Here is a 26,071-nt window from a genome sequence, read left to right as displayed (position 1 = left end):
TATTGATGGCACTGTGGAGATGACTGTGACATGGTGAGTCATAGTGTGGGTCATGGACAGAGAACTGGCTTGTGTATACAGTGACTTTCAAGCGAGCATATCTCATCAAATATTAGATTGGTAGCACTACATTGTCCCCACTCGTGACTTTTCTATGACATAGTGGACTTCAGCCCATTGCAACAATTGGGAGATTATTGGTAGCATCATTGTGTGGTACATCTAGACAACAAGATGCACTGGAGGTGATAGAGCAACATCATGCCTCTATTTCAAAGACACTTTCATCTGTCCACTGAGATTATTTACTATTTTACACCTAGATGGGAGAGATTGTAGGGATATTATTTACATCTAGGATCCCCTGACATGTGTATACAATGCACTTAAATGGGCATTTCATTAGCCTCTTATTGATCCCTTTTTGGCATAAATAGCTAGGAGTAGTAGTTTCCCTTGATTCCTCGACAAAGAATATCAATTTCTGTATATCAAGGCTTTCTATCTTTCTGGGGTGGAAAAAGCTCCTGCCAGGGACTTCTTCTTGCTGCTGTGTCTCCTCTCTCAACTAGACTGTGAACATATTTTGAGGGGACTTGAATAACAAATCTACTTCCTTTACTTGTAGCCTAGAGGGTAGAACAGGGCCATCCAAGCATTGCCTAGTCTCGTGGGAAACTGGATGAGGTGGTATCAACCACTCAATTGGGATAGCAGCATTGATCTCCTGCTTGCAAGCCACCAAATTAAATTCAGAAAGTAGATACTATTTATGAAATCAATTAGATATTAGCTGTGTGGCATTCTGCCCAAGCTTAGGGCACTCAGCCATGTAGATGCCATAGTCAAGGCAATGGTTTGACTGTGACCTTTATTGGTTGACAAATTGAATAGTTGATCACCATGATCTTTGGCAGCAAAGTTTAACATTTGCTACTCGGGCATACAGAAGTATAATCCTAGTAGAGATATACCTTGTTGACTGTATACACTTGACAAGTTCCAATTCTCAAGTTGCCTCTGAGATCTTCTATGAGATTTACTGCCAATCAAGACATTTCCTCTGCATATAAGAGCTCTCAAATGGAACAATTGTTTGCAGTTGTGCATGCTTTTGCACAGTTCTTCACAGAAAGTGAGAATTTGCAATTTTGCACTGGCAAGTACGATAAACTTCTTCATTGTTTGCTCAAAATAGAAATTTATGAGTTATAGATTGTGTGGACAACATAGTTAGGGGATGCTTTGAGTGAAGGAGCAAATAATATAAGATTTTATTTATTGTGAGCTGTCCTTGTTTATTTATGACTTTTCTAGCGTTGCTGCAATTATGTTGTAGAGTTCTACTTGTTGATTTGGGACGTTCTTATTATTAGATTGAGTTCTACTAGATTTTGTCACTCCTAAAATTTGCTTTGTATCCTTATAATTGTAGGAAGCAAAGTTGCAGCTTTTGAGATTTGATGGAAATAAAGAAAGGGATTGGATCTTGAATTCGGGAATCCGATTTGTCAAGGCGAGTTACAGTTTTCTGATTATAATCACCAACTTTTTAATCCTAGAAAGAGCTGCCAGTCTTGATTTGGAAATTCTTTTTAGAGTCAAAGCTATGAGCGGAGTGTAAAATGCATGTGATCACCTCAAATAGCATAGTTTTCATTGGATAAAAGCTTATTTATTAGAGTTTGATAAAATTGCCCAGTTTCTAAAACCATAAAGCTCTTGAAGTGATTAGTATTCTCAACTATTAGCTGATTGGGAGTCATGCTACCTTGATAAAATTTCTTTGAGCAATTCGTCAACTTTTGCATAATGCAAATACCTTAAAAATTTTCCCTTTATGCAATTCTTTAACTTTTGCATAATGCAAATACCTTTAAAAAAATGAAATCCTGTTTGAGTCGAGCTTGTGTGTTTAGAAACTATAACTGTAGAGTTGTGCAAGCAAGTTTTCTTCTTGCTCCTAGCTCTAGGTCTTTGGGCAATCTCATCCACATATTGTGATGATGCAAATTGTCGCATTCTGTGAACACCTCTAAAAAGCACTCAAGCTCTCCTTTGTGAAAATCTATTTTGATGACCAAACGTGGACTCAGGTCTTTTGGAAAACTCATATACACATTGAGATAGTGTGGGCTAGTATGGGACACTCATTGTTGTGATAGGGGCTTGGGTGCATGGGTTGTTGGCCTAGGCTTGGGGGAAAATCCATATTGGCTCTATAGCTAGGAGGTGGCTTGATGTCTATTGCTCTATGCTTCTATATCATGCTTGTATTACTTATGTCATGAGTTTAAGGTTGATCTATATTGGTGTTTTAGGAAGGGTTGTGTCTCTCTAAGAATCTCGTATGCATTTGCAAAAAGGTCTGATTCCTTGCTGATCCTCTAAGTCTCTAGATCGACGCCATCATCAAACTGGAGTTGGATGATATGTATATCCATCATTTAAATTTATGTGTAATTCCAAAGGATACTTGGAACTAGTTGAACAAGTTGTTTGTAGCTCAATCTAAAAGCTCCCAAGTTTGGATTGCTCATTGAAATTTTAGATTCAGAAATGAAACACCAGTCTTCTCTTGTATTTTGATTTGAATCATATGAAATGCTTGCTAATCTAACTTGCAAGTATTGAACTCAAAGAGGAAAAAGACATTGTTATTGGTGTCTTGCTCAAATTGTTGCCTGAGGAGTATGATCATGTCGTCACTACTCTTATCAACATGCCTTCTCCTAGGCTAGGTGAAGATGAGGCTTTCTTCTAGAAGAAGAGAAAAGATTGAAGTTCAAGCAAAAAGTGAACGCAGCACCTAAGCATGAAGTGCTCTACACCATATGCAAATGTGAGGGGAAGAACCAGGCCATCCACCATGAACCGATTGTGTGTGACTTTTGTCACAGAATTGGCCACAAAGAGGAAAATTGATTCCATAGGAAGAGAGCTCAAAAAGCATTCATCACAAGCAAGTTTAAGAGAGTGATGAAGAAGAAGAAAAAAATGAAGCAGAACTAGAAGAAGAAAAGATTCATGAAGCTTTTACTGACTTTCATGAAGGAGGAGGCTAAAAAGGCCCCTCCTATTATTCCAACTCATGGAGGACTTCTCTAAATTGTGTATTTCTTTTGCATTTTCCTCAGATCATGTTGTAAACCCTTGTAAAAAAAGCCCAAGGTCCCTAAACAATCCAAACTTCCAAGCCATAAGCGATCAAGCCAAGAATGCCTCTAAATCATCTTAAGTAGATAAGCCATTGAGCCATTGAGCTAGTCAAGGGTGGACGAATCCTTAAGTAAGTCATATGGTAACCAAGCAATTTTAAGGATATGGACATGCCTAAAGATTTGTGCATCATGAGTTTGAAGGGGAATGCTGAAATATCAAACCCGTGATATGCAGTGAGGAAATGCACAAGAAACACACTTAGGATTAATTATTTTATCCTATGTTTGTACCCATCAATAGAGGGAGAGTCACCCTACATGGACTCGCTTTAGTACCTAGCTTATCCACTAGTGAAGGAGCACCTACCACTCTCACCAACCATTGCTCCTAATGCCTTAATAAAGGCTCCATTCTCATTTGAATAATTGAGTTTGTTACACTTTTATACTGGCTCTACTGCTAGGCATACTCCCTTGTCTCACTTTTCTCTCTCTTTCAAAATCTGAGTAGGAAAATGTCACGGACATGCCATGATCAAGTGTACGGATTAATTCTTGCTCATGCCATATAAATCCATACCCCATGTGAACACACCCTTAACAGGAGATCCTCGAGCCAACCATGCGAATATGCCCTTGTCATGTCATCATAGAACCTTCTAGAAGATATGCCATGCCATCGCCTACATCATTGATGATGTCATCATGGAACATTCTAGAAGTTCTTTAGTTGCCCTCCAACATCTATAAAAGGAGGGGCTGGCCATAGAGCTCCTCGGTCTTGCCAATGCCAGTCTTGGGAACTCAAGGAGTTGAGACCTCCAAGTAAGTAACTCGAGTCTCAATTCTAGTTATTGTCTAGTCATGGTATTTAGTCTTTTCTTGTATTCCATTATACTCCTATTGTCTCGTCACCTTGTTGTAATCTTGTAGTACAAGATCTTGTCTGGTATTGCCTTGTATCTTGTTTATCCTCGTTGAGGGTGATCTTGTAATTTTGATATCTTGTATCCCTACCTACAGTCCCAGGTTGTGGGATCCTTCATATTCTATCGAGTCCTGTCGTCTATACCTACGATCTCAAGTGGTGGGATTTTTCTGTATATTATTAAGTTATCATTGTACCTTGTGCCCCTACATGGGATTATCTCGTAATCAAAATTCTTGTAACAAATCTTGCATCTAGTCTAGTCTCTTAAGCACAGTCTGTGCTCCAGAATAGTTTGGCAAGACTACTTTCTAGCCCTATTAAACACCATGGAGGCAACCCTTGAAAGAATCGTGACCTCCCTTCAAAACTTGCAACAACAAATTCAAGACTTGAATGAACGACAAGCGCAACTTTAAATATAACACCCTATGCATCTAGGCCCTATGCTTCAAGAGATGCAAGAGGAGATCTAAGACTTGTTGAACAACAGAGGAAGTGATCAGATGATTCCACATGTTTATCAACCCCCAACAAGAGAACTCAAGATCAGTATGCCAGAGAAGTTCAATGGTGACCGTTCGAAGTTCAAGGGATTCTTGTAATACTATATCTGCATGCAACTGGATAGGTATCTAGATGATGCCTCCAAGGTGGGATTCATTGGGACTTTGCTTTGTGGTCAAGCTTTATCATGGTTTGCCCCAATCTTGGAAAAGAATATGCCAGTACTTCACAACTATGAGGCATTTCTTTGGGAGTTCACTTTCACATTTGGAGATGCAGACACTGGTCGAGTAGCAAAAACAAAACTTTGGAAGCGACGACAAGGTAACCGCCTTGCCTCTGCTTATGGATTTGAATTTAGGCAATTAATCTGTGACCTCACTTGGTATGAGGAGTATTTTATCAGTTGATTCAGATGGGGTCTTTGAGATGACATCAAGGACCTCATGCTTACTATGCGTGAGACAAAAATATTGAACAATTTTATGATGCAAGCCATCCACCGTGATGATAGATTGTTCAGGAGGAAGCAAGAAAAGCGAGAAGAATTAAGGCCTTGCCAATGGAACCCAGCCCCAATTAAAGACCCAATGAGAGAAGAAACCAAGCCCGAATCAATGCAAATATATAATACCAAATTTCAGCCCTTGATCCCACAAGAAAAGCAAAGACAATGGAGAATTATCTATGCCTATATTGTGGAAACCTTGGACACGTCACCCGAAATTTCCCAAATAAGAGGGCAAGAATCGTGAGAGTTGCTGCAACCATCCTTGAGCAGGAAAACAAGGATGTTCGGTTGAAAATGAGACTGTACAACAGGACCTTTATATAAGAAAGGGTCTCTTGATCCCAGCCACACCCATGGAAACTTTCCTTGTCACAGTCTAGATGATCCTGTCGAGAAAGACCCTTTCTCTCAAAGCCATAGTCGACACCGGAGCCTTCGCGTGTTTCATTGATGATGGTTTTGTGAATAAATACCAGATTCTAGTACTCCAAACGACCAATCCTGCAAGAGTTAAAGTTGTGGATGAAAGACATCTAGCATTTGGAGATAGTACCAAGGAAACTCAACCGCTCATGGTAAACTCGTGTTGATCACAAATCTCGTGTATGCTTTAATGTCATATCGAGTCCCACAAATCCAATCATCCTTGGGATGCCTTGGCTAAAGAAACACAATCTAGAAATTGATTGGGTTAAGAAAAAGATTACACGTTGTGAAAATCAAGGAAATTCGGTATATCTAGGAGCCAAAGCCTTTATGTACACAGCAAGGCGAGAACCGTTCTACATGATATATCATATACTAGCTGAAGAATCCAATAAGGTTGAGTAAGTCAAGCTATCAAGCCGGTATCAAGAAATCCAAGATGTCTTTGAAAAAAAGAAAGTAAATCTCTTGCTCGAACACAGACCATATGATTGTGCTATAGAACTCCATGAGGGGGCATAACCACCTTTTGGACCCATCTACAGGCTCTTCCCTGATGAACTAGCTGAACTACGCAAGAACATTGATGGAAACTTAGCCAAGGGGTTCATTAGGCACTTGAAGTCTCGTGTTGGAGCCTCAATTCTGTTCGTGAAGAAGAAAGACGGGTCACTTCGAATGTGTGTGGATTATGGAGGACTCAATAGGATAATAGTCAAGGATCAATCCCTTTGCCGTTGATAGAAGAGCTCTTGAAACACCTTGGAAAAGCCAAGATCTTCACAAAGATTGATCTACGAGGGGCTTACAATCTTGTACGGATCAAAGAAGGAGATAAATGAAAGATAGCCTTCCGTACAAGGTATGGTCACTTCGAGTATGTTGTTATACCATTCGATCTCATTGATGTCTCTGTAGTGTTTCAACATACGATGAATGATATCTTCCGAGAGCATCTAGATAATTTTGTAGTTATATACTTGGATGATATCTTGATATTCTCAAAAGATCCAAAGGAGCATGAGCACCACGTTAAATTAGTTTTGGAAAAGCTCAAAGAAAGAAAACTATATGAAAAACTTGAGAAGTGTTTTTCCATCAGACAGAAGTGGAATTCTTGGGGTATAATGTTTCTCAGAGAGGAATCTTAATGGATTCCAAGAAGATTGAGACTATTCGTGACTGGCAAACATCCACATGTGTTCACGATGTCCAATGTTTCCTTGGCTTTTCCAACTTCTATAGGATATTTTTCAAGGATTACTCAAAGATAGTCACACCACTCACCAGACTCACAGGAAACTCAAAGCTCTCATTGATCCCAGAAGCTGAGAAGGCCTTGCAGACCCTGTAGACCGCTTTCACCATTGCCCCAATCCTAGTCCACCCAGATCCTATGAAGCCATTTTTCTTGGAGACCGATGCATTAGACTATGCCCTTAGGAGCCATCTTCTCCTAGTATGGAGATGATGGACATATGCATCTAGTGGCATTTCACTCAAGGAAGTTCTTCCCTCCAGAGATAAACTATGAGATCCATGACAAAGAACCCCTTGCCATTGTAGATGCCTTTGATACTTCGCGTCATCATCTAGAGGGCCCATAAAGCTATCGTCAATATAGATCACAAAAATCTAGAATACTTCATGACAACCCGCATCCTCAATTGACGACAATCCCAGTGGAGTAACTTTTTATCTAGGTTTAACTTTGTCATCGCCTATCGCCCCAGGACGGCAACAATACCAATTAGATGCTTTATCAAGAAGATCCTACGTGGCAGCTAAGAAGGGAGAAGAAGCTTTTGATCTACAACGAGCAATATACTCAAGCCAAAGCACGTCCAGCTAGCAACCATCTCTAGTTGTTACCAAGACGACCCTACCTTGATTTAGTTAATCCATGAAGCCCTATTGTATGATGATTTGACAAAATCTCTTGAAATAATCTCTAAGGTCTTATTAACTTCAATGTGTCCTGTTGCTGGGGTGTCGTGGCATTGTTGGAGTACCTGGAGTCTCGGCTTTCCTAGAGGGATATAAAGTAGATCCTTATAATATAACAATCCATTAGTTTCCTGAAACTCACAAACTTCATTTCCTTTTTCCTCTTGATTTTTTCTCTTAACATTTGGTGGCCCCAGATGTGGAACGAAGTTAAGTATATATAAAATTCTTGCAATAGGGCCAAGCTACCTTGTCACAAACCACATGGCCTTCTGCAACCCTTGCCCATTCCAACGCGACCCTGGTCTTCTCTATCCATGGATCTCGTAATAAATCTTTCCACATCAGACAAATATGACTCTATTCTTATTGTGGTAGATAGGTTTATTAAAATGACACATTTCATCGCTACCACTAAGACCATCATAGACGAAGCTACCGCTAGACTCTTTCTTAGATACATTTTCAGATTACATGGACTCCTAGACGACATCATTAGTGACCGGGGTCCCTAGTTCATATCTAGTTTTTGAAAGAGCCTTTGCAACCTCCTTGGAATCCAAGTTAAGTTATCCATAATCAATTATCCATAGACTAATGGCCGAACACAATGGGTAAATAAAGTCTTGGAATAATATCTTTGTTGCACCATCAATTACTATCAGAATTATTGGTTTGAGCTCTTGCTCTTTGCAGAGTTTGCTTATAATAATAGTATTCATGCATCTACCAAGCAAACTTCTTTCTTTGCAAACTATGGCCAGCATCCAAGGATGGATGTACATCTCTGCAATCAAGTAAAGAACCCTACTGGCCGAGATAAAACTCAACATCTAGCAAATATACACCAAGAACTCAAGCAACAAATCCAAAAAGCTCACAATCAATACAAGCACTATGCGGATCAGCATCGTCTCCAACATCCAACATATAAAGTCGGTGATAAAGTATGGTTACTCGGGCATAACCTCTAGACAACAAGGCTCTCCATCATTACTCACTACAAGTGTAACTAATTCTTTTATATTATTATTATTATTATATTATTATTAGTATTATTTTTTAATATGTATTTATACTAATAAATAAATAAAATATGAATAAACTAAACCAACGATTAAAATAACAATAACAATACCACAATAAACCAACAATAAAAATAAATGGAATATAATATAATATAATAACTAACAATAACAAAGTTAAAATAACAACCATTAACAAAATAACAAAACTATATAGCTATATAGTTTTAATAGTAATAAAATAACACAATTTGTTGGTAATATAATACAATATAATAACTATAACTAACAATAACACCAATAAATAAACAATACATTTAACTATTTAACTATTTAACATTCATTCACATTCACATTCACAACCACATTAACATTCACAACCACATTAACATTCATATTCACATCCACATTAACATTCACATTCACATTCACATTCATATTCACATTAACATTAACATTAACTATTTAACATACACATTCACTATTTCACATTCACATCCATTCAAATATTCAAATTCAAATAATAATAAATAATAAACTAAACCAATCAAAATCAAAATAAAATAAAAACTAAACCAACAATTAAATTAAAATAAAATAACAATAATAATACCACAATAAACTAACAATAAACAATAAATGGAGAATAATATAATAACTAACAATAACAATTAACAATATAATAACTAACAATAATATAATACAATAACTAACAATAAATGGAGAATAATATAATATAATATAATAACTAACAATAACAATAAAATAACACAATTTGTTGGTACTATAATACAATATAATAACTATAACCAACAATAACAAAGTTAAAATAACAACCATTAACAAAACTATACAACTATATCTCCCCCATCACCTGTCCAGATTGAAGATCATGAGGAATTTGAGGTGGAGCATGTTTTAGACTCAAGGATCTCCCGGGGTTGATTCGACTTGGGAACCTGCATAATATCTCCAAAGAGCACCTCTCAAAGTTAAAGAATTTCATAGGAGGAATCCAATGAAACTTGGACCAACCACCGAGCCGCTCTTAGTGAAACTTGTCGCTAGAGGAGGGGGTGATGTCATGGACATGCCATGATCAAGTGTACGGATTAGTTGCTCATGCCATATGAATCCATGCCCCATGTGAACACACCCTTAACACGACATCCTCGAGCCAACCATGTGAATCCACCCTTGCCATGACAATCATAAAATCTTCTAGAAGATATGTCATGTCATTGCCTGCATATTGATGATGTCATCATGGAGCATTCTAGAAGATCTTTAGTTGCCCTTCAACACCTATAAAAGGAGGGGCTCATCATAGAGCTCCTCAATCTTGCCAATGTCAGTCTTGGGAGGTCAAGGAGTCGAGACCTCCAAGTAACTCGAGTCTCAGTTCTAGTTCTTGTCTAGTCATGGTATCTAGTCTTGTCTTGTCTTCCATTATACTCTTGTTGTCTCGTCACCTTTTAATATTGTAGTACGAGATCTTGTCTAGTATTGTCTTGTATCTTGTTCATCCTCGTCAAGGGTGATCTTGTAATTTTGATATCTTGTATGCCTACCTACAGTTCGGGGTTGTGGGATCCTTCATATCCTATCGAGTCCTGTTGTCTATACCTAAGATCTCGGATTGTGGGATTTTTTCGTATCTTATTAAGTTATCATTGTACCTTGTGCCCCTACATGGGATTATCTTGTAATCAAAAATCTTGTAATAAATCTTGCATCCAGTCTAGTCTCTTGAGCACAATCTAGTGCTCCCATAACCAAAAATCCACGGTCATGATGTGTTTTCCATGGAGGTATTAGTGATAGGTGACAAGATTCATTTCCATTTTTTATGATTGACATTGATATCAATTCTTTTATCGAGGTGCATCTTGCATTTAGCCAATGCTAGAGTATCCATAATTCTTTTGGTATCATTATCATTTGTTAGGGTGTTACAGGCTTTTGGTAGATCACGACTGTGATATGGGGGATGGTGATGGTTGCTAGGGGCTTGTATGATTCCATCCTTGCATATTTTATTTTATTCATCACCCATGATTTGAGTGAGGGGTTGTTAGCATATGCTTACAAAGATGGCCTTTAGATGGACCACCTTCCACATAGACAATAGAGCTTGGATTCCCTTTCCTAGAGTTGGGCCAGAGTGAGCTCAACAAGATCACCTTTATAGACATCATTTACTCACAACATAGCTTGTACATGGACTACATTGATTGAGCCACTCAAAGAAAGGGGACTTTCTACCAATCATCTTTTCCAATCATCTCTTGATGGCTTTGTTGTCCACCCAAGGTACATGGACACAGATTTATGTCATGGAGTCACATGCTACCGGCTAAATTCGCACACATCCTCTCATTAGTTGAGAGTAGAGACTAGCTGATTTGGGGCTGCCCCCTTTGCTCTTGATGATAAGATTTGCTAGGTACGCTAGTTGGAGCTAGAGATTCGAGGAGCCCTACACGTCGCTACCGAGTATACGATGAGATCAGAGGACAATTGCATGGCTTTTTATCTGCGAGTGATAGATTTCTCAAACCTGCATTGCCTTGGGCTCTTTCTCTTCAAGTTGCATGGACATTGATATTGCATGCTACGATCAAGACAAGTGGGCAGCTGAAGACATAGGCCAATGTGCTCTCACTGAATTCTTCATAGCAATAGTGACTCCAAACATAGATGATTGGCGAGTACCTAGCTCACTTGGCCACCCAAGGAGTCACTATTGGTAGAGTAGGACAGCTAGGTAAAGCATGGCATCCACAACTTGCTGAATGAAGACCTAGATTGAGATACCACTAGTGGATTCAAGTGATCTTGGCATGGCATTGCATAGCACTGCCGAACGAATTTACTATTTGTATGCTGGTCCAATATATGCCCCCAATGTTGTCAAAATATGACGAACTAGCGAGATAGTAGGGTTTGCGGGGAGGAACACGGAGTGAACTTGGTAAACATTGAGAAGAGAAGAGAAGAGAGAAGAAACTTTGATGAATGGAATGATTGTGATACAAGGGAACAAGGGTACCGTGGCATAAGGAAGATGATGAAGACAACCACAAACCACGAACAGCAATGTCCTCCTGAAGGGGTGTGAGGGTAGTGGAGAGGCTGGAGAGAAGAGGCGACGGACTGAATGAATCAGTTGTAAGGAATGAATGAGAGAATGGCCTATAAATAGGCACAGTCAGTCTAGGGTGGCACCCCTTTTTGGGGTTGCAAACCCTGAACGCAAAACACAAACATGTTAGAATTTGCCGATGCTATGGGCAGCACCCAATGTAATTTGTGTGGTGTAGACACTAATTAAAGTGTCAATGTAAGGTGTGTACACCTAGTGTCTTAGAAACTTAAAGTAGTGACACTAGGCTCTAGAGTAAAATAAACCTAACTCTAGATAGTTGGTGGAAGGCTGGTTAGGTCAACCCTTGACCTAAATATAAGTTGTACTTTCACTCTATCTTTCATTCTAGCAAGTACACTCTTCTTTTCTTTTGCTTCAGCTCACTCTCTTGCTGTCATTTTCTTTCCTCTTTCTCTCCATGGCTGGCTGCCATTTTCCAACATTTGGTATCAGAGCGGCTTGTACACATGGATTTCGTTCAGCCGCCATCAACCGGTGCCATCCGGCCCAAGGTCCTACTGCTACCAGCTTGGTTCTCAGCTCGAGGAAGAGTTTTCAGCTGCTGTAAGAAGGTGCTGCTGAAGTGGAGGAGGAGCTGTAACTGAGCCGTCTCTTGTCTACTCCAGATCTGTTCAGTTTAGCCATCAGCTCCAAATCTGTCCATTTGCTCCAAATCTGTCCAGTTCAGTCATTTGCCCTGCACGTAGCCCGAGGAGCTGCTGTTTTGGAAGAGCTGCTGCTGTTTTCAGCTTTGCCCACCATTTTCTCAGCTCTACCTGCCATTTTCTCAGTCCTGCCTCCCAATTTCTGCAAACCCTAAAAAGTGTAGAAACCCTAATTTTTAGATTTGGTGTTTTCTCAAAGTTTCTGGAATTTCTAGTCTATTTCAGCCATCTCTTCTCGAATCTCAGGTCGTGTTGCCCGAAAATTTGGGCTTTTGCTAATTTTTGCTTTTGGAGTTTGAATTGACAACCAATTCGAAGAAATTTCTCAATTTCTTGGATATTCCTATAAAAAATTTGGGGCTTTTGCCTGACTGGAGGCCGTTTGCGCAAATTGTTACCAAACTCATAGACATTGTGCAATTTCTTCCACATTGGCTCAAGAAAATTTAGGGCTTTTCAAATTTTTGGATCTGGCATGCATCATGAGGTAGATTTTGCTGTTCACTACTGACACGCATCCTGAGGCGACATTTTTGCAGAAATTCCAGCTGTAAGGTACAAATTTTTTCAATTTCTTTGAAATTTTAGAAAGAAATTCGGGGCTTTTGCCCGATACGCACTCCAAGGCAAGCAACAAGCAATACAACAACACTTAATTGCTGTTACAGTTAGATTGGGTAGAGAATTTTGGGAAAATTCAGTAAATTTTGGTAAGAATCAGCATTAAGTTGCTGTATTTTGTACTTTTGTGGGTATACATTTCGAGGCGGGTGTGGTAGAACGGTCTACTGCTGTAATTTATTGGCTGAGTGCTGATTTGGGTGGCATTGTGCACACTTTGGCATTTGTATGACAGTTTAGTACTTGTTTCTTAATCCCGTGGGAGATTTTGGTACTTTGAGGAGTATACTTTATACTTGAGGATTAAAGTATTTGGCTGTAGATTTTTGTCTATCATTGACAGTATGGCACGTCAGGGGATTAATAATCAGAGCAACATCCTTGGTGTCCTCACTCAGGAGGACAAACTTGATGGCTCAAACTACCCACTGTGGAGTTTTATGGTTTGTAACCTTCTTGTGGCGAAGGACTTGTGGGACTATGTTATAGGTGATTTGCAGTTTCCAGGAGGTCTTGCACCTCAGACATCTCAGCGTAATGCTCAAGGACAGGTTGCGGGTGGTGGTGGTGGTGGTATTGGTATTGCTACTACTGCTGCTCCTCCTCTCTCTCCTACCGAGGATCAGAGGAAATGGGACTCAAAAGATGTACATGCACTTTCTTTGATTGCCTTGTCAGGGAAAAGAGCAATTATTCTGCACATTTGGTCTTGTAAGACCTCAAAATCAGCATGGGATGTACTTGAGCGTATGTTTGTAGCACACAATGAGACGAGGATATCCTATCACCGCAGAGAGTTGGCCAATGTAACCATGGATGAAGGTGATAGCATGACAGAGCACCTTACTCACATACAGGATTTGTGTGAGTAGCTACTCAATGTTGATGAGGTCATTCAAGATGCTGAATTGGTAAACATCACACTGAACTCTCTTCCAGAGTCATATCTTGGTTTCCACACCTCTTTGATGTCATCTTTGAGTGGGGGGCAGCAGCCCCTTATATTTGTGGAGTTGGAAGGCCTCTTGCTACAAGAGGAACAAACTCGGAAGAATGTGGCATTGCGTTCAGGTGATATGGTTATGCTTTCCAAGTTCAAAGGCAAAGGAAAAGTCAAGCAAAATGTAAAAAATCAGCAGAAGGGTGATGCTGGACAGCCATCAAATAAGGTTGTCGAAGACACGGAAAAGACTAGAAAGAAGGGGAAATGCCATTATTGCAAGAAGCCCGGTCACTATATCGATGAATGCAGAAAGAGATTGGCCAAGGAGAAGAAAGAGAACTCCGGTTTTGGTTGTCCAAGAAACATCAACCCACAAATCTACTGATGATGATACTTCAGCCAACTTTGTAGAGGAGGACTATGCATTTCTCACATGCAGTTTGATTCTTCAATGGCTGATTCAGCATTTAATGCTATTGAAACGCAGCAAACATGGTATTTTGACAGTGGGGCGTCAAAGCACATCACTTCCAAGAAGTGTTTGTTTACCTCTTTGCATTCAGCCCTTGCTGGGAAGCGTGTTACATGTGCGAACAACAGCAGTTATGATGTATATAGCAATGGGACTATCACTATTACTGCTGCAGATGGTTGTGATTTCATGCTTCTAGATGTCTTGTTTGTACCTGGCATTACAAATAACTTGTTGTCTATCTCTGCTTTTAATAAGCATGGCTTTTAGGTCATCTTTGAGGATGACAAATTGTTAGAAGAGAAAGATAGAGAGAAGGATTGGAGCTATAGTAAAGAGCCATATGCTTATCTCACCGTTTTCTTGATATTCCATAATCCATATAACTAAGGTGAACTCTAAGGTCTAAGGTTTGTAAGACTATTTACACCACTAAGCTTGAAGTTTTAACACTTCCCCTGAAGCTCAAGACAACATCTGTACACCAAGCAACTGTCTAAAAACACTGAACTTATCTCCAAAGACTTGATAAAGATATTTACAACCTGCTCATCCGTCTTCACATACATAAGGTCTACTTTCTCTACAAGAATCATCTCTCTGATAAAATGGTAGTGTACCTCAATGTATTTAGTCCTAGCATGATACACTGGATTTGTTGCCAGGAGTATACTACTGAGATTGTTGCATAACAAAGTCACTGGAGCATCCACCTATATGTCCAAATCAGCCATAAGCTTGAGTAGCTATGGAATCTCACATGCTGCCAATGCAGCACCCTTGTACTGTGCCTCAGTGCTAGACAATGCAACGGTTGGTTGCTTCTTGCTGCTCCAGCTGATCATTCCATTTCCAAATCCAAAGGCATAACCACTTGTAGATCTACGATCATATGACCATCCTGTCTAATCTACATCTGTGTATCCAAGTAGTGTCAAGGGCTTATCTTTCACATAGAATAACCCATAATTTACAGTGGACTTAACATATCTCATAATCTGCCTAATAGCATCCAAATGTGGCTTTTTGGGATTCTGCATGAACAGACTTATGAGCCCAACAACATAACTCAAGTCCTAGTGATAGTTAAGTAGATCAAACTACCAACCATTTGCTTGTACATAGTCACATCATCAATTTCAGCTCTAGTGCTAATGCCCAACTTGACATTGTGATCAAGAGGTGTATCCAGTGGTTTACATTCAGCCATGCCATATTTCTTCAGCATTTCCATGGCATAGTATTTTTGCATCAGTCATAAACCATTTTCAGCTTTGATCACCTCAATACCCAAGAAATACTTTAGTTCACCTAAGTCTTTCATGTCAAATTCAGATTTTAGCATTTGCATAACATGTTGTATCCCCAAGTCATCATCACCTGTGATTATCAAGTCATCAACATAGATGACCAGCACTACCAAGCTTTTGTCTGTCTTTTTTGTAAACAGACTGTGATCAGCCCTACCAACAGTAAATTTCTTACTCTGCAAGTAATTACTAATCCTTGCATGCCAGGCTCTCTGAGCTTGCTTCAGCCCATACAATGCTTTTTTGAGTTTGCATACATAATGTTGAAAATTAGGATGCACATACCCTTCAGGATGATCCATATAAACATCCTCTACTAAATCACCGTTGAGAAACACATTCTTAACATCCATCTGCTGCAATTTTCAGCCTTTAGCAGCAACCAATGCGATCACTGTTCGTATGGTTGCCATCTTGGCAACAGGGCTGAATGTTTCCTCATAGTCTAACCCATATTGCTGGGCATATCCCTTTGCGACTAGCCTGGCTTTGTACCTCTCTACATTGCCATCCGACTTCTATTTAATCTTGTAGACCCATTTGCAGCCAATGGTCTTCTTTCCTTCTGGCAGTGGCACAAGATCCATGAGGACACGTGCACTTGGAGGTCATTAGTACTTTGTTACATTTATTGATGACTACTCTCAGTATACATGGGTGTATGGGTTGAAGGCAAAATCTGATGTATTCATGCATTTTAAACATTTTGTTGCAAAGCTTGAAGTTGAAACTGACTTCAAAGTGCAAACACTTCGCACAGATAGAGGGGGGGGAGTACATGTCTTGTGCTTTTGAGACATATTTTCTTGATCATGGCATTACGTATCAAGCCACTGTTAGAATGACTGCTCAGCAAAATGGTATTGCTGAAAGGAAGAATCGGACTCTTATGGAGATGACTTGTTGTATGCTAAAAAGCAAGTGGCTACCTCATATATTTTGGCTAGAAGGCCTTTAGTGTGCAAATCATGTGTTGAATCGTGCACCCACTAAGGCACTAAAGACGATCATACTATTCGAAGCTTGGCATGGCAAGAAACCCAAAGTAGACTACTTTTAGGATTTTCGTTGCATAGCCTATGCACATGTTCCACAAGAGCTTTGTGGGAAGCTTGATGACAAGGCTGTAAAATGCATATTTATTGGCTACAGTTCGGAGAGCAAGGGCTATCGCTTGTATGACCCACGCATGAAGAAAGTCTTTGTCAGTAGGGATGTTCTATTTGCTGAAAATGCTGCATTTTCACATGATCAGTTTCAAATGCTAGCCACCCATGACATTGGTGATGTCTTTGAGGGTCTTTTGCCACTTACTTTGGAGTCTGTGCCTGCTGTAAATGGCAGGACAGACTTAATACATCAAGTTGTTGTTGCACCATATGCTCGCGAACAGTAGGGTATCGATGATGGTTTGCCACATGCAGTGGAAGAAGTAGTACAACATGAAGGGCTGCTGTAAATGCAGCCAAAACAGTCCCAAGATTGCTGTTACAGACTCTCCAAAAGGAGAGTAAAATGGATGCTCCTATACCTCAACGCGCTAGAAGGGCTACCAGAAATGCAGCAAATGATGCAGGGGGGGCACATTTGATTGATTTATGGAAGTAGATGATTGTGATGAGCATCTGTTTATGAGCTCACTTTTGGATGATGATGAGCCTACTTGGACAAAGTTCAAAAAAAGAATTTGAGGGGGGGGCATTTTTTTCAGCACAGTACAGGGATGGAGGTGCCATGTCACGTTTCATGATGAGGGGGGTTCGAGAGTCTAAAAGCAACCCCCCAACTGATCTGATGCATTATCTTCTTCCTATCTTCACTCCCCATCACTCCAGACCGTATGTCAAATGACTGCCTGGTTGTGGAGATCAGATTTTAGTCTTTCTCTCTCCTCCCTCTCTCTCCTGCAGGGGCAGTTCCTTCGTGTGAAGAAAAATGAAGTCGGATTGGTGAATGCTTGTCCGGTAGCTCTATTGAGCAAGGCTGATGTTGATCATGGTTTAGATCCAAATTGAGTATAGTATTCTAGATAAAAGAGGTATGATGCCTAATGGCTTATGCCTAGATTGATGTCATTGATCAGTGTAGTTTGTTTCTTTCATCCAAGGTCTAGTGGTATATAAATAGGCTATTCGATGTAAGAGGAGTTGTTTATTGACATGTATATAACTTTATGCTTTTTATGTGAAAATTTGCAATGAGAGCCATGATTTCTTAGAAGAGGAGCACAATTCATGGACACCTAGGCCATGCAGGATGAGTTAGACTCTATTGCCACTAACTGTACATGGGATCTTGTGGATTTACCACTTAGCAAGAAGGTCATTGGCACAAAATGGGTTTTTAAACTCAAATGCAAGGCTGATGATACAATTGACAAGTACAAAGCACAGTTGGTAGCAAAAGGCTATGCACAGAAGAAGGGCATAGATTATGAAGAAACTTTTGCTCCTTCATCCCTATGAGTATGGTGAGATGTGTGATTGCTATGGCTGCAAATTATGGTTGGAAAGTACATCAGTTGGACATTAAGACAACATTCTTGAATGGGGATCTGCATGAGGATGTTTATGTGTCACAACCTCCAGGGTTTGTGGTTAAAGGGAAAGAGCACATGGTATGTAAGTTGCATAAAGCTCTTTATGGTCTCAAACAGGCTCCTCGTGCATGGTACTCCAAAATTGATGCTTATTTGGCTAGCAAAGGGTTCAAAAATAGTCCAATTGCTCCCACTCTATACATTAAGAATGACCCCGGGGGGGGGGAGTTGCTTATTATCACTCTTTATGTAGATGAGACGTTGCTCACTGGACCTACAGAAGAAAAAATTGCAGATTTTAAGGCTGAATTAAAACATGTATTTGCTACGTCAGATATGGGCCGCCTACACTATTATTTGGGGATTCAATTCCCCCAAAATCAGCATGGTATCATCATGTCATAGTCACAATATATAGATGAGCTATTACATAGGTTTAGTATGCAAGATTGCAAACCTATGTGCACTCCTATGGAGTTAGGCTTAAAGCTGTCTATGCATGATGGTGAAGAGATGTTTGATGTTGCAATTTACAGCAGGCTATTGACTATCTTATTTATCTTTGCAACACATGCCCTGACATTCAGTATGCAGTATCTCAGGTGAGCAAGTATATGCATAGCCCACAGACCATACATTGACAATCTCTTAAGTGGATCTTCAGATATTTGTAAGATACTCAGTCACATGCATTATTATTTCCTGGGGGGGGAGACTTTTTGGGCTGGTGATGCAGACACTAGGGAGTCTACTAGTGGACACTGTTTCTTTGTGGGCCGTTCATGCATTTCATAGCTAAGCAAGAAACAGCCTACAGTGGCTACCTCGTCTTGTGAGGTTGAGTAGAGGGCAGCTTCACGGCAACAGTGGAATGTGTATGGTTGCGTAGATTGTTGGTTGATCTACATTTACCGTTGGAGGGTCCTACACCCATTCTTTTTGATAGTCAGAGTGCTATTGCAGTAGCACGAAATCCTGTGTTTCATGCTTGCACGAAACACATAGATGTGCATTACCATTATGTTGGAGAGAGATGCTATGTAGGAGAGATCAACTTGATGTATGTATCCACACAGAAAAATGTTGCAAACATTTTCACCAAGGTACTACCAAGTGAGAAGTTTGAGGCTTTTTGAAAATCCTTAAACTTGTTACCCTTTGGTGATTGATTATCCTTGTACTTCATCACATTGGCACTGTAGAGGGGTGTTAGTATTTGCTGATTCTATGGGTAGCGGCTAATGTAATTTGTGTGGTGTGGACACTTATTAAAGTATGAATGTAAGGTGTGTACACCTAGTATCTTAGAAACTTAAAGTAGTGACACTAACTCTAGTTAGTTGGTGGAAGGCTGGTTAGGTCAACCCTTGACCTAAACATAAGTTGTACTTTCACTCTATGTTTCATTCTAGCAAGTACACTCTTTTTTTTTTTTGCTTCAGCTCACTCTCTTGTTGTCATTGTCTCTCCTCACTCTCTCCATAATTGGCTGCCATTTTTCAACAAAAGTGGGGGTGAAGGGTTTCTCAACACCCCCTCTCAGGCCCAAAAAGGGGAAGAATAGAAGAGTAAGGTGGAGATGGAATGTTACATGCTGAAGAATGCTCATGTAGTAGGTGCCACTTGAACAGTGTTCCTCGTGTGGGTTCACTTGCCCAAGCGTCCTAATACAAAGATGATGAAATCATGCAATGCATAAAAGGAATATCGGACTTTGTGTGGTGCTGAGAATCATAAGGATAAGTCCATACTCGATCTCGGGAGTTGGCTCCATGTTGACCAAGTGACCTAGGCAAGAAGAAGAGGAGGAAGAAGATGTAAAGAACCCCTAAGATCCAAGATTTCCACCTAAAAGGTAACCTGCAGGAAAGAATAGTAGATAGAGTGAACTGGAGAACACGAAAGTCAACCTCGGGAGAGAAGCCACTAGCTCGGTGCATCCATGCAAGAAGGAATACGAAGGCCTTGTCACCAAGTCGCGGTTCAACCTCCAAGGTCCCAATCTAGGTAGATCCTTGAGATCCTCGGTATCAATAGGTGAGATGACCGTTGGAAGAAAGCCACCCCATCCAAGGGTAGAAGAAGAAGGTAAAAGGCCTCCGCCAGGGTGTGTGAAAGATTGAGTTGGGGGTGGGGACCCCCTTTGAAACTAGAGAAATAGGAGTCCCCTTTGAAGTCCCAGTAGATGTAGATGCCCCCTCAGATGGCAAAGAAAGACCATCCTCCTTTGAATCCTCCTTTGAGATAAATAGGGAATCTAAAAACTCATGGATCACGGACTCCGAAATGTTTGAGGATGAAGGAAGTGCCACCGGTCATGTTGAAGAAGGTATCTGGGGTGGTGAAGACACTAGAGGTGGCCTCTCGAACTTGAGTAGGTGAGGGTGAAGGGTGGGACTCAAACTAAGCAATGAGTTGGCAATAGTGGCTGCTTCTCAATGGAGCGGACCGGGAAGCCGAAGAAGAGAAAGGAGTTGAGCAACCACTTTCTCTTGAAGGAGCGGACTGACGAGGAGACGGTATCAAATAATCACTGTCTCTTGATGGAGTGGACTGCAGAACAGTGAGCCGTGGTAGCCACTGTACCTGAAAATAGGTGGGAGAAGACTACCACCGCTGGCATTGCGACGATCTCGAGGAGGTCATAGTGCCAATCAATCTTCCATGTGCTTGAAAGGACTTAGTGTGCATCGGATGCATCTTATTGCCTTGAGCATAGTACTCTGATAGCCGATGCAGAATGATCTCTGTGGCCCAGAAAGGAGAGGTGGCACAAGGAGTGCCTGGTGGAAGATGCATATACTTCAGGGGGGTGGGGAGCGAAGGTTGAAGTCGGCAATCTTCGGTGGGATGACTGTTCATGCCATAGTAGGAGCACCTAGTAGTCTGGTCATTTGTTGTTAAAAGAAGCCATGGGTACCAGTGTTCCTTGTGCTGAAGAAGGAAGAGGTAAGCCATGAACCATGAATTGCAATGTTTGTCTCAAGGGCTAGGAGGGCAGTGGAAGGGCTCGAAGTGAGCTGTTAGTGGGAGGAGGATGCAACCAGTAGTAAGAGGTTGCAACCGGTAGAAAAATGCAGGTGAGGAGAGAGGAAGACTAAAAACGCAGGTTGCAGGAGAGAGAGACAAAAAATGCAGGAAAAACCAGCAGCAGCAGTCAGTATGCTGAAATCAGCTCCGTGGAAACAGGTGCCAGACTATTGTAGACAGCAATGGCCAGCTTGGACCGTGATGTCCTCATCATCGGGGTGTGGGCAGCATGCTGAAATACTTGAAATCTGCAAAAAGGAGATTGTTTTCTGAATGGAGAGTGATCAACAACAGTCGCTCTGCTGTAAATAGTTGCAAACTGCCGGTGGAAGGTTGGAAATAGGCGCCAAACTGTAGATGACAACAAGGGACATCTAAGACTGCGATGTCCTCCGCGAAAGGGGTGCGGGGAGCAAGCTGAAAACACTTGAAACCTTCAAAAACGAGATTTTGATGCAGTGGAAGAAGAAGAGAAGTGGATGCTGAACCCACCAGCGGTCTTTGTCTTCACTAGAGTGGAGGATCTTTGCCGTTGTTTGAGCAGATCTAGCTCTGATACCATGTCAAAAGATGACATACCAGCGAGACAATAGGGTTTGCGGGGTGGAACATGGAGTGAACTCGGTAAACACTGAGAAGAGAAGAGAAGAGAGAAGAAACTCTGATGAATGGAATGATTGTGATACAAGGGAACAATGGTGCCATAGCACAAGGAAGATGATGAAGACAGCCACGAACCACGAACCGCAATGTCATCCAGAAGGGGTGTGAGGGTAGTGGAGAGGCTGGAGAGAAGAGGTGACGGACTGAATGAATCAGCCGCAAGGAATGAATGAGAGAATGGCCTATAAATAGGCACAGTCAGTCTAGGGTGGTGCCCCTTTTTGGGGCTGAAAACCGTAAAGTGCAAACTGCGGGTGAAGGGTTTCTCAACAAATGCCTCCCACTAGAGTGTTTTCCAATTCCACGCCTACACCAGATTTACTTTGTCAACTAGTTGTATTTGGCCATTATCACATGTTAGCCACATGTTGTCATACTTTTTAGTTCATGCTTTTATTTGGATGGAAGACCAAGGTTATGGTGTTTAACACATCCACTCAATGGATCTGATGATGAGGCCCTCAGTTTACATATGGTGGGGAGACTAGAGAGTCTACTTGGGGATTACTTTTGCAGGGCTGATATTGAGCATAAGCAGAGCATCATAGGATAGATTGACCTGAGGCCATGCTAGATCAGAAGCCATGGAAAACCAATGCACATATAGTTCTAGGAGACGTGGATGAAGCTCTAGCTCCTTGACACATTGGTTCCACCAGCACTCTTATGTGGAGCTCCTATTCGGGGTTTGAGCTTCATCTAAAGAAATATTGGAACACAAGATAAACACAAATGTATGACAAAGCATAGAGTGATAATAATAAGACTCAGAGGTGAAGAGTAACTCAGAGATAGTAAACACCGAAGAAGATAGAATAAAAAATAATACAATGCTCAATGTAGTAAACACATTATGTAGAGTGAATACAAAAACTCAAACTCCTGTCTTTGAAGGGCCAGGGTAGAGAGATGAGCTGGAGAGTGTGTTGTACCTTGGATCCCAAAATGCCGCAAGCAACGTCCAAACAATGACCAGCTGCTGTAAACAGCAATAGACACCTCTGCAGGCTGCACTGTCCCAAAAATGCAGGGCTTAGTCTGTTGATGACTGATATGCTAGTGCAAACACAACAATCTGATGATAACCAACACCCAGGGGATTGCAGGTTGGGTGGAAGCTGCAGACTGAAAATATAGCAGTGTAGAGGGCAGCTGACGATCGATGACATGGCAGTTGTCTGGTGAAGGCTATCAGCAAGATGCAGCAGTTTGGAGGCTGCTGATGGCTGGGCAGCAGCAATTGCAGGGTGAGGGAGGGCTGGTAACTGGCGCGTGGCTGTAGGACAGCAGCTCGAACTAAGATATTTGCTTGGAAGGGGAGTGGACAGCAAAGAATAGGGTACCAATAATTGGCAACACAAGATTATGCTGAGTGGAAGGGAAACCTCCTATTTATAGATGTGGATCCTCCCAAATCAGGGTTTGGCTTATGGGGCACACATATTCTCTAGGAAAGTTAAAAAATAAATATGTTTTGGGGCTGTTTTAAAGATCTAATCAGTTTATAAAGCATTTTAAAGCTCAACACCACCTCTCAAGCCCAAAATTGGTACCCAAGAGGGATTGTAAAGCATATCTCAGCCCATAATACCTCGAGTTGTTCCACCCCAAAGCAGCTAGGTGATTGAACAAAGGGTGCACGTTGGATGCCCAATGACCTACCAAGACTACAGAGGTGATGGTTATTTTACCTTGGGAGCTCAAATGGGCATCCTAAAGAGGCCAAAGCATTAGACAAAGCGTGTTATTGACTGCCCAGTGGCCTACCAGGATGTGCAAGGGTGATGAAACTGCCCTTTTTTGGGGTGGTTTGTTCATTTATCACAAAGCAGAAAACTATTCCAACTACCCTTGGGTATCACTAATGAGGAAAATATGGAGAGTGTGTATTGTAGGTTGCCATAGTAGAGACTACCATATGAGTTGTTGTGAATATGGTGGATCCAAGTCGACCAGTCTCAGATTGAAAAGGAATAAATATGCATAGATGCATGTTTATAAGAATAGAATGCCAATGCATGGGGTAATGGAAAGGGCAATGCAAAATGTCATACTCATGCAAAATGTTATGCAATGGTGCCACTTGGACAGTGCCCTTGTGGGGAAATTGTTCACTTGCCCAAGCATCTCACTTGCCCAAGCATCCTTTTACAATTATGATCTTCAAGGTTCAAATGGATAATGGTACTAAAGTACAAAAGGCATTGAAACAATGGTGACCAAAATCTTGTAAGTACCAAGAGAAGAAGCCACCTCCTTTACCATCGGATGGTGGAAGGGAAAGTTGTAGGTGAACCCCTCTCTATTAGGTTAAATTAGAAGGGGAGGGAGCACTCATGCCGATCCATGGAAGCAAGTACTATAGGATTGGGCCGGCTTGGTCGATATATTTGCAAAATTGTTTGATGAAAGCATAAGTGGATGGTGCCTAGCTAAACTTGCTCCTAGTAATGTGGAAAAACAGAACCTCCATCAGTAAGCTCCTCAAGTAGATGGCCTTTGTGGTGCCATCATAGAGAGCTCGATACTTAGCCTCAGCAATGGAGGTAGCCACCATCTCTAGGTTATGGTTGGACCAAACGATGGGGGTCATGCCATCAAAGAAAATGTAACCACCATGGGAATGTTGGGTATTAGATCTTGTGCCTAGTCAAATTTAGTATACCTTTGCAAAATTAAACCTTTATCATAATGTAAGCCAAAGGACTACACACACTCAACATATCTCAACATATGCAAATAAGCAATCCAATGAGGCAATTTTGGTGCGTTGAATAACCAAGTAGGCAATAAAATTGAGAATACAAGATTTGGCCTAGTATGAAAGAACCAAAGAATCTTTTCCACCACAAACCAATAGGTATACTCGTCTAAGGGCTGACCCTAAGGATCCTTAGAGAGCTTCACAATAGGATCGAGAAGGGTGGAAACATGTTGTGTCTAAACAATACAATACTGATCCACTAGTTGAAGGGCATCTTTTTGTTGAGATACAAAGATCTCATCTCCATGTCTAACTACCTCCATGCCCAAGAGATAAGACTACTGACCTAGGATATTCATTTGAAAGATGGGACAAAGCTTGGTCTTTATGTTTGCAATGGTCATAGAATCTAAGCTTGTGATCAAAAGATCATCAATATATAACAAGATATAGACTGACCCCATTTGAAGTAGTTTTGGCTTATAAGTTTGGGTCATGTCAAATGGAATCCATGAGTTTGAAGAAACTCATCCATCCTATGGAATAGGAACACGGTACTTGCTTCAGCTCGATAGAGCTTTCTACAAGTGAAAGACCTTGTCTTTATGATCTGAAATAGAACCCAAGAGGCTGCTCCACATAGACTTTCTCCTCCAAATAACCATTTAGGAAGACTCTTTTGGTATCCATCTGATAGATTGTCCAACCGTAATGAGCTGCTAGTGCAACCAATAAATTGAATGATGTTAACCACGTAGTCGAGCCAAAGGTCTCTTCATAAATGCCTTGCTTCTATTGAAACCCTTATACGACTAGGCAAGCCATGTACCAAAAAAGGCAATCAGAAGTGAAGTAATTGATGTTGCCCTAGTAATTCTTCTAGGGTGCTTTGGGATGGAATTTGGTGGAAGGATTCCCAAATTCCACATGGTTTGTTGGTACCATTGAGGTAATGGGTCCTTAGGAGGGGGGACTTGGGAGTTGAAGTCTCTACATATGGGTCAGGAGTAGGTATTAGACAGGGCTCAAACCAACACTATCTTAAGTAATGTAGGGTGAAGAATTGGCTCGGAAGCCAATTTAGGGGGTTGCATGATATCCCTCTTGTAAAAAACAACATCTCTTTGTGTAATATCTTGATTTGTTTTGGGACCAAACAACTTGTAGATTTTAGCCTCAGAAGAGTAGCTTACAAAAATCAAGAGCTCTGCTCGGGAAACTCGAAAGTGGGAGGTGACAGACCGAGAGCCAAAGAATGCCTTGTAAGGGGTCTTTTGAGGGATTATCATGGTTGGGGCACTGGTTGAGGATGTATATTGAAGTGTTAGCTTATGAAGCTTTAGTGTGAACAATATAGATTAAGCCATGTTCATCACTTTCCAATTCCTATGCTTTACAACTCCATTTTGTGAAAGGGAGTTAGTAGAGGTGAGTTAGTGTTCAATATTGTGCTCATGTTAGAACTCAAAAA

General features: G+C 40.9%; 1 protein-coding gene across 8 annotated transcripts in view; it reads left to right on the top strand.

Annotated features, from left to right (window-relative positions):
- LOC148030353 (uncharacterized) overlaps nt 1-26,071 on the top strand; it is a 347,980-nt gene that overhangs the window by 128,923 nt on the left and 192,986 nt on the right. For all 8 annotated transcript variants that reach the window (XR_015692181.1, XR_015692182.1, XM_087686669.1 and 5 more), the window contains one exon: nt 1,436-1,516. Coding sequence is in view for 6 of the 8 variants with exons in the window: in XM_087686669.1 (XP_087542795.1) it covers nt 1,436-1,516 (81 nt within the window). In the remaining 2 variants the exon portion in view is untranslated. The remainder of the gene's footprint in view (nt 1-1,435; nt 1,517-26,071) is intronic.

Source organism: Lygodium microphyllum, chromosome 10 (genome assembly GCF_053477565.2).
Source record: "Lygodium microphyllum isolate KBCC chromosome 10, Lygodium_microphyllum_v1.1.10, whole genome shotgun sequence".
NCBI lineage: Eukaryota > Viridiplantae > Streptophyta > Polypodiopsida > Schizaeales > Lygodiaceae > Lygodium > Lygodium microphyllum.
This window is presented reverse-complemented; position numbering and strand designations above follow the sequence as displayed.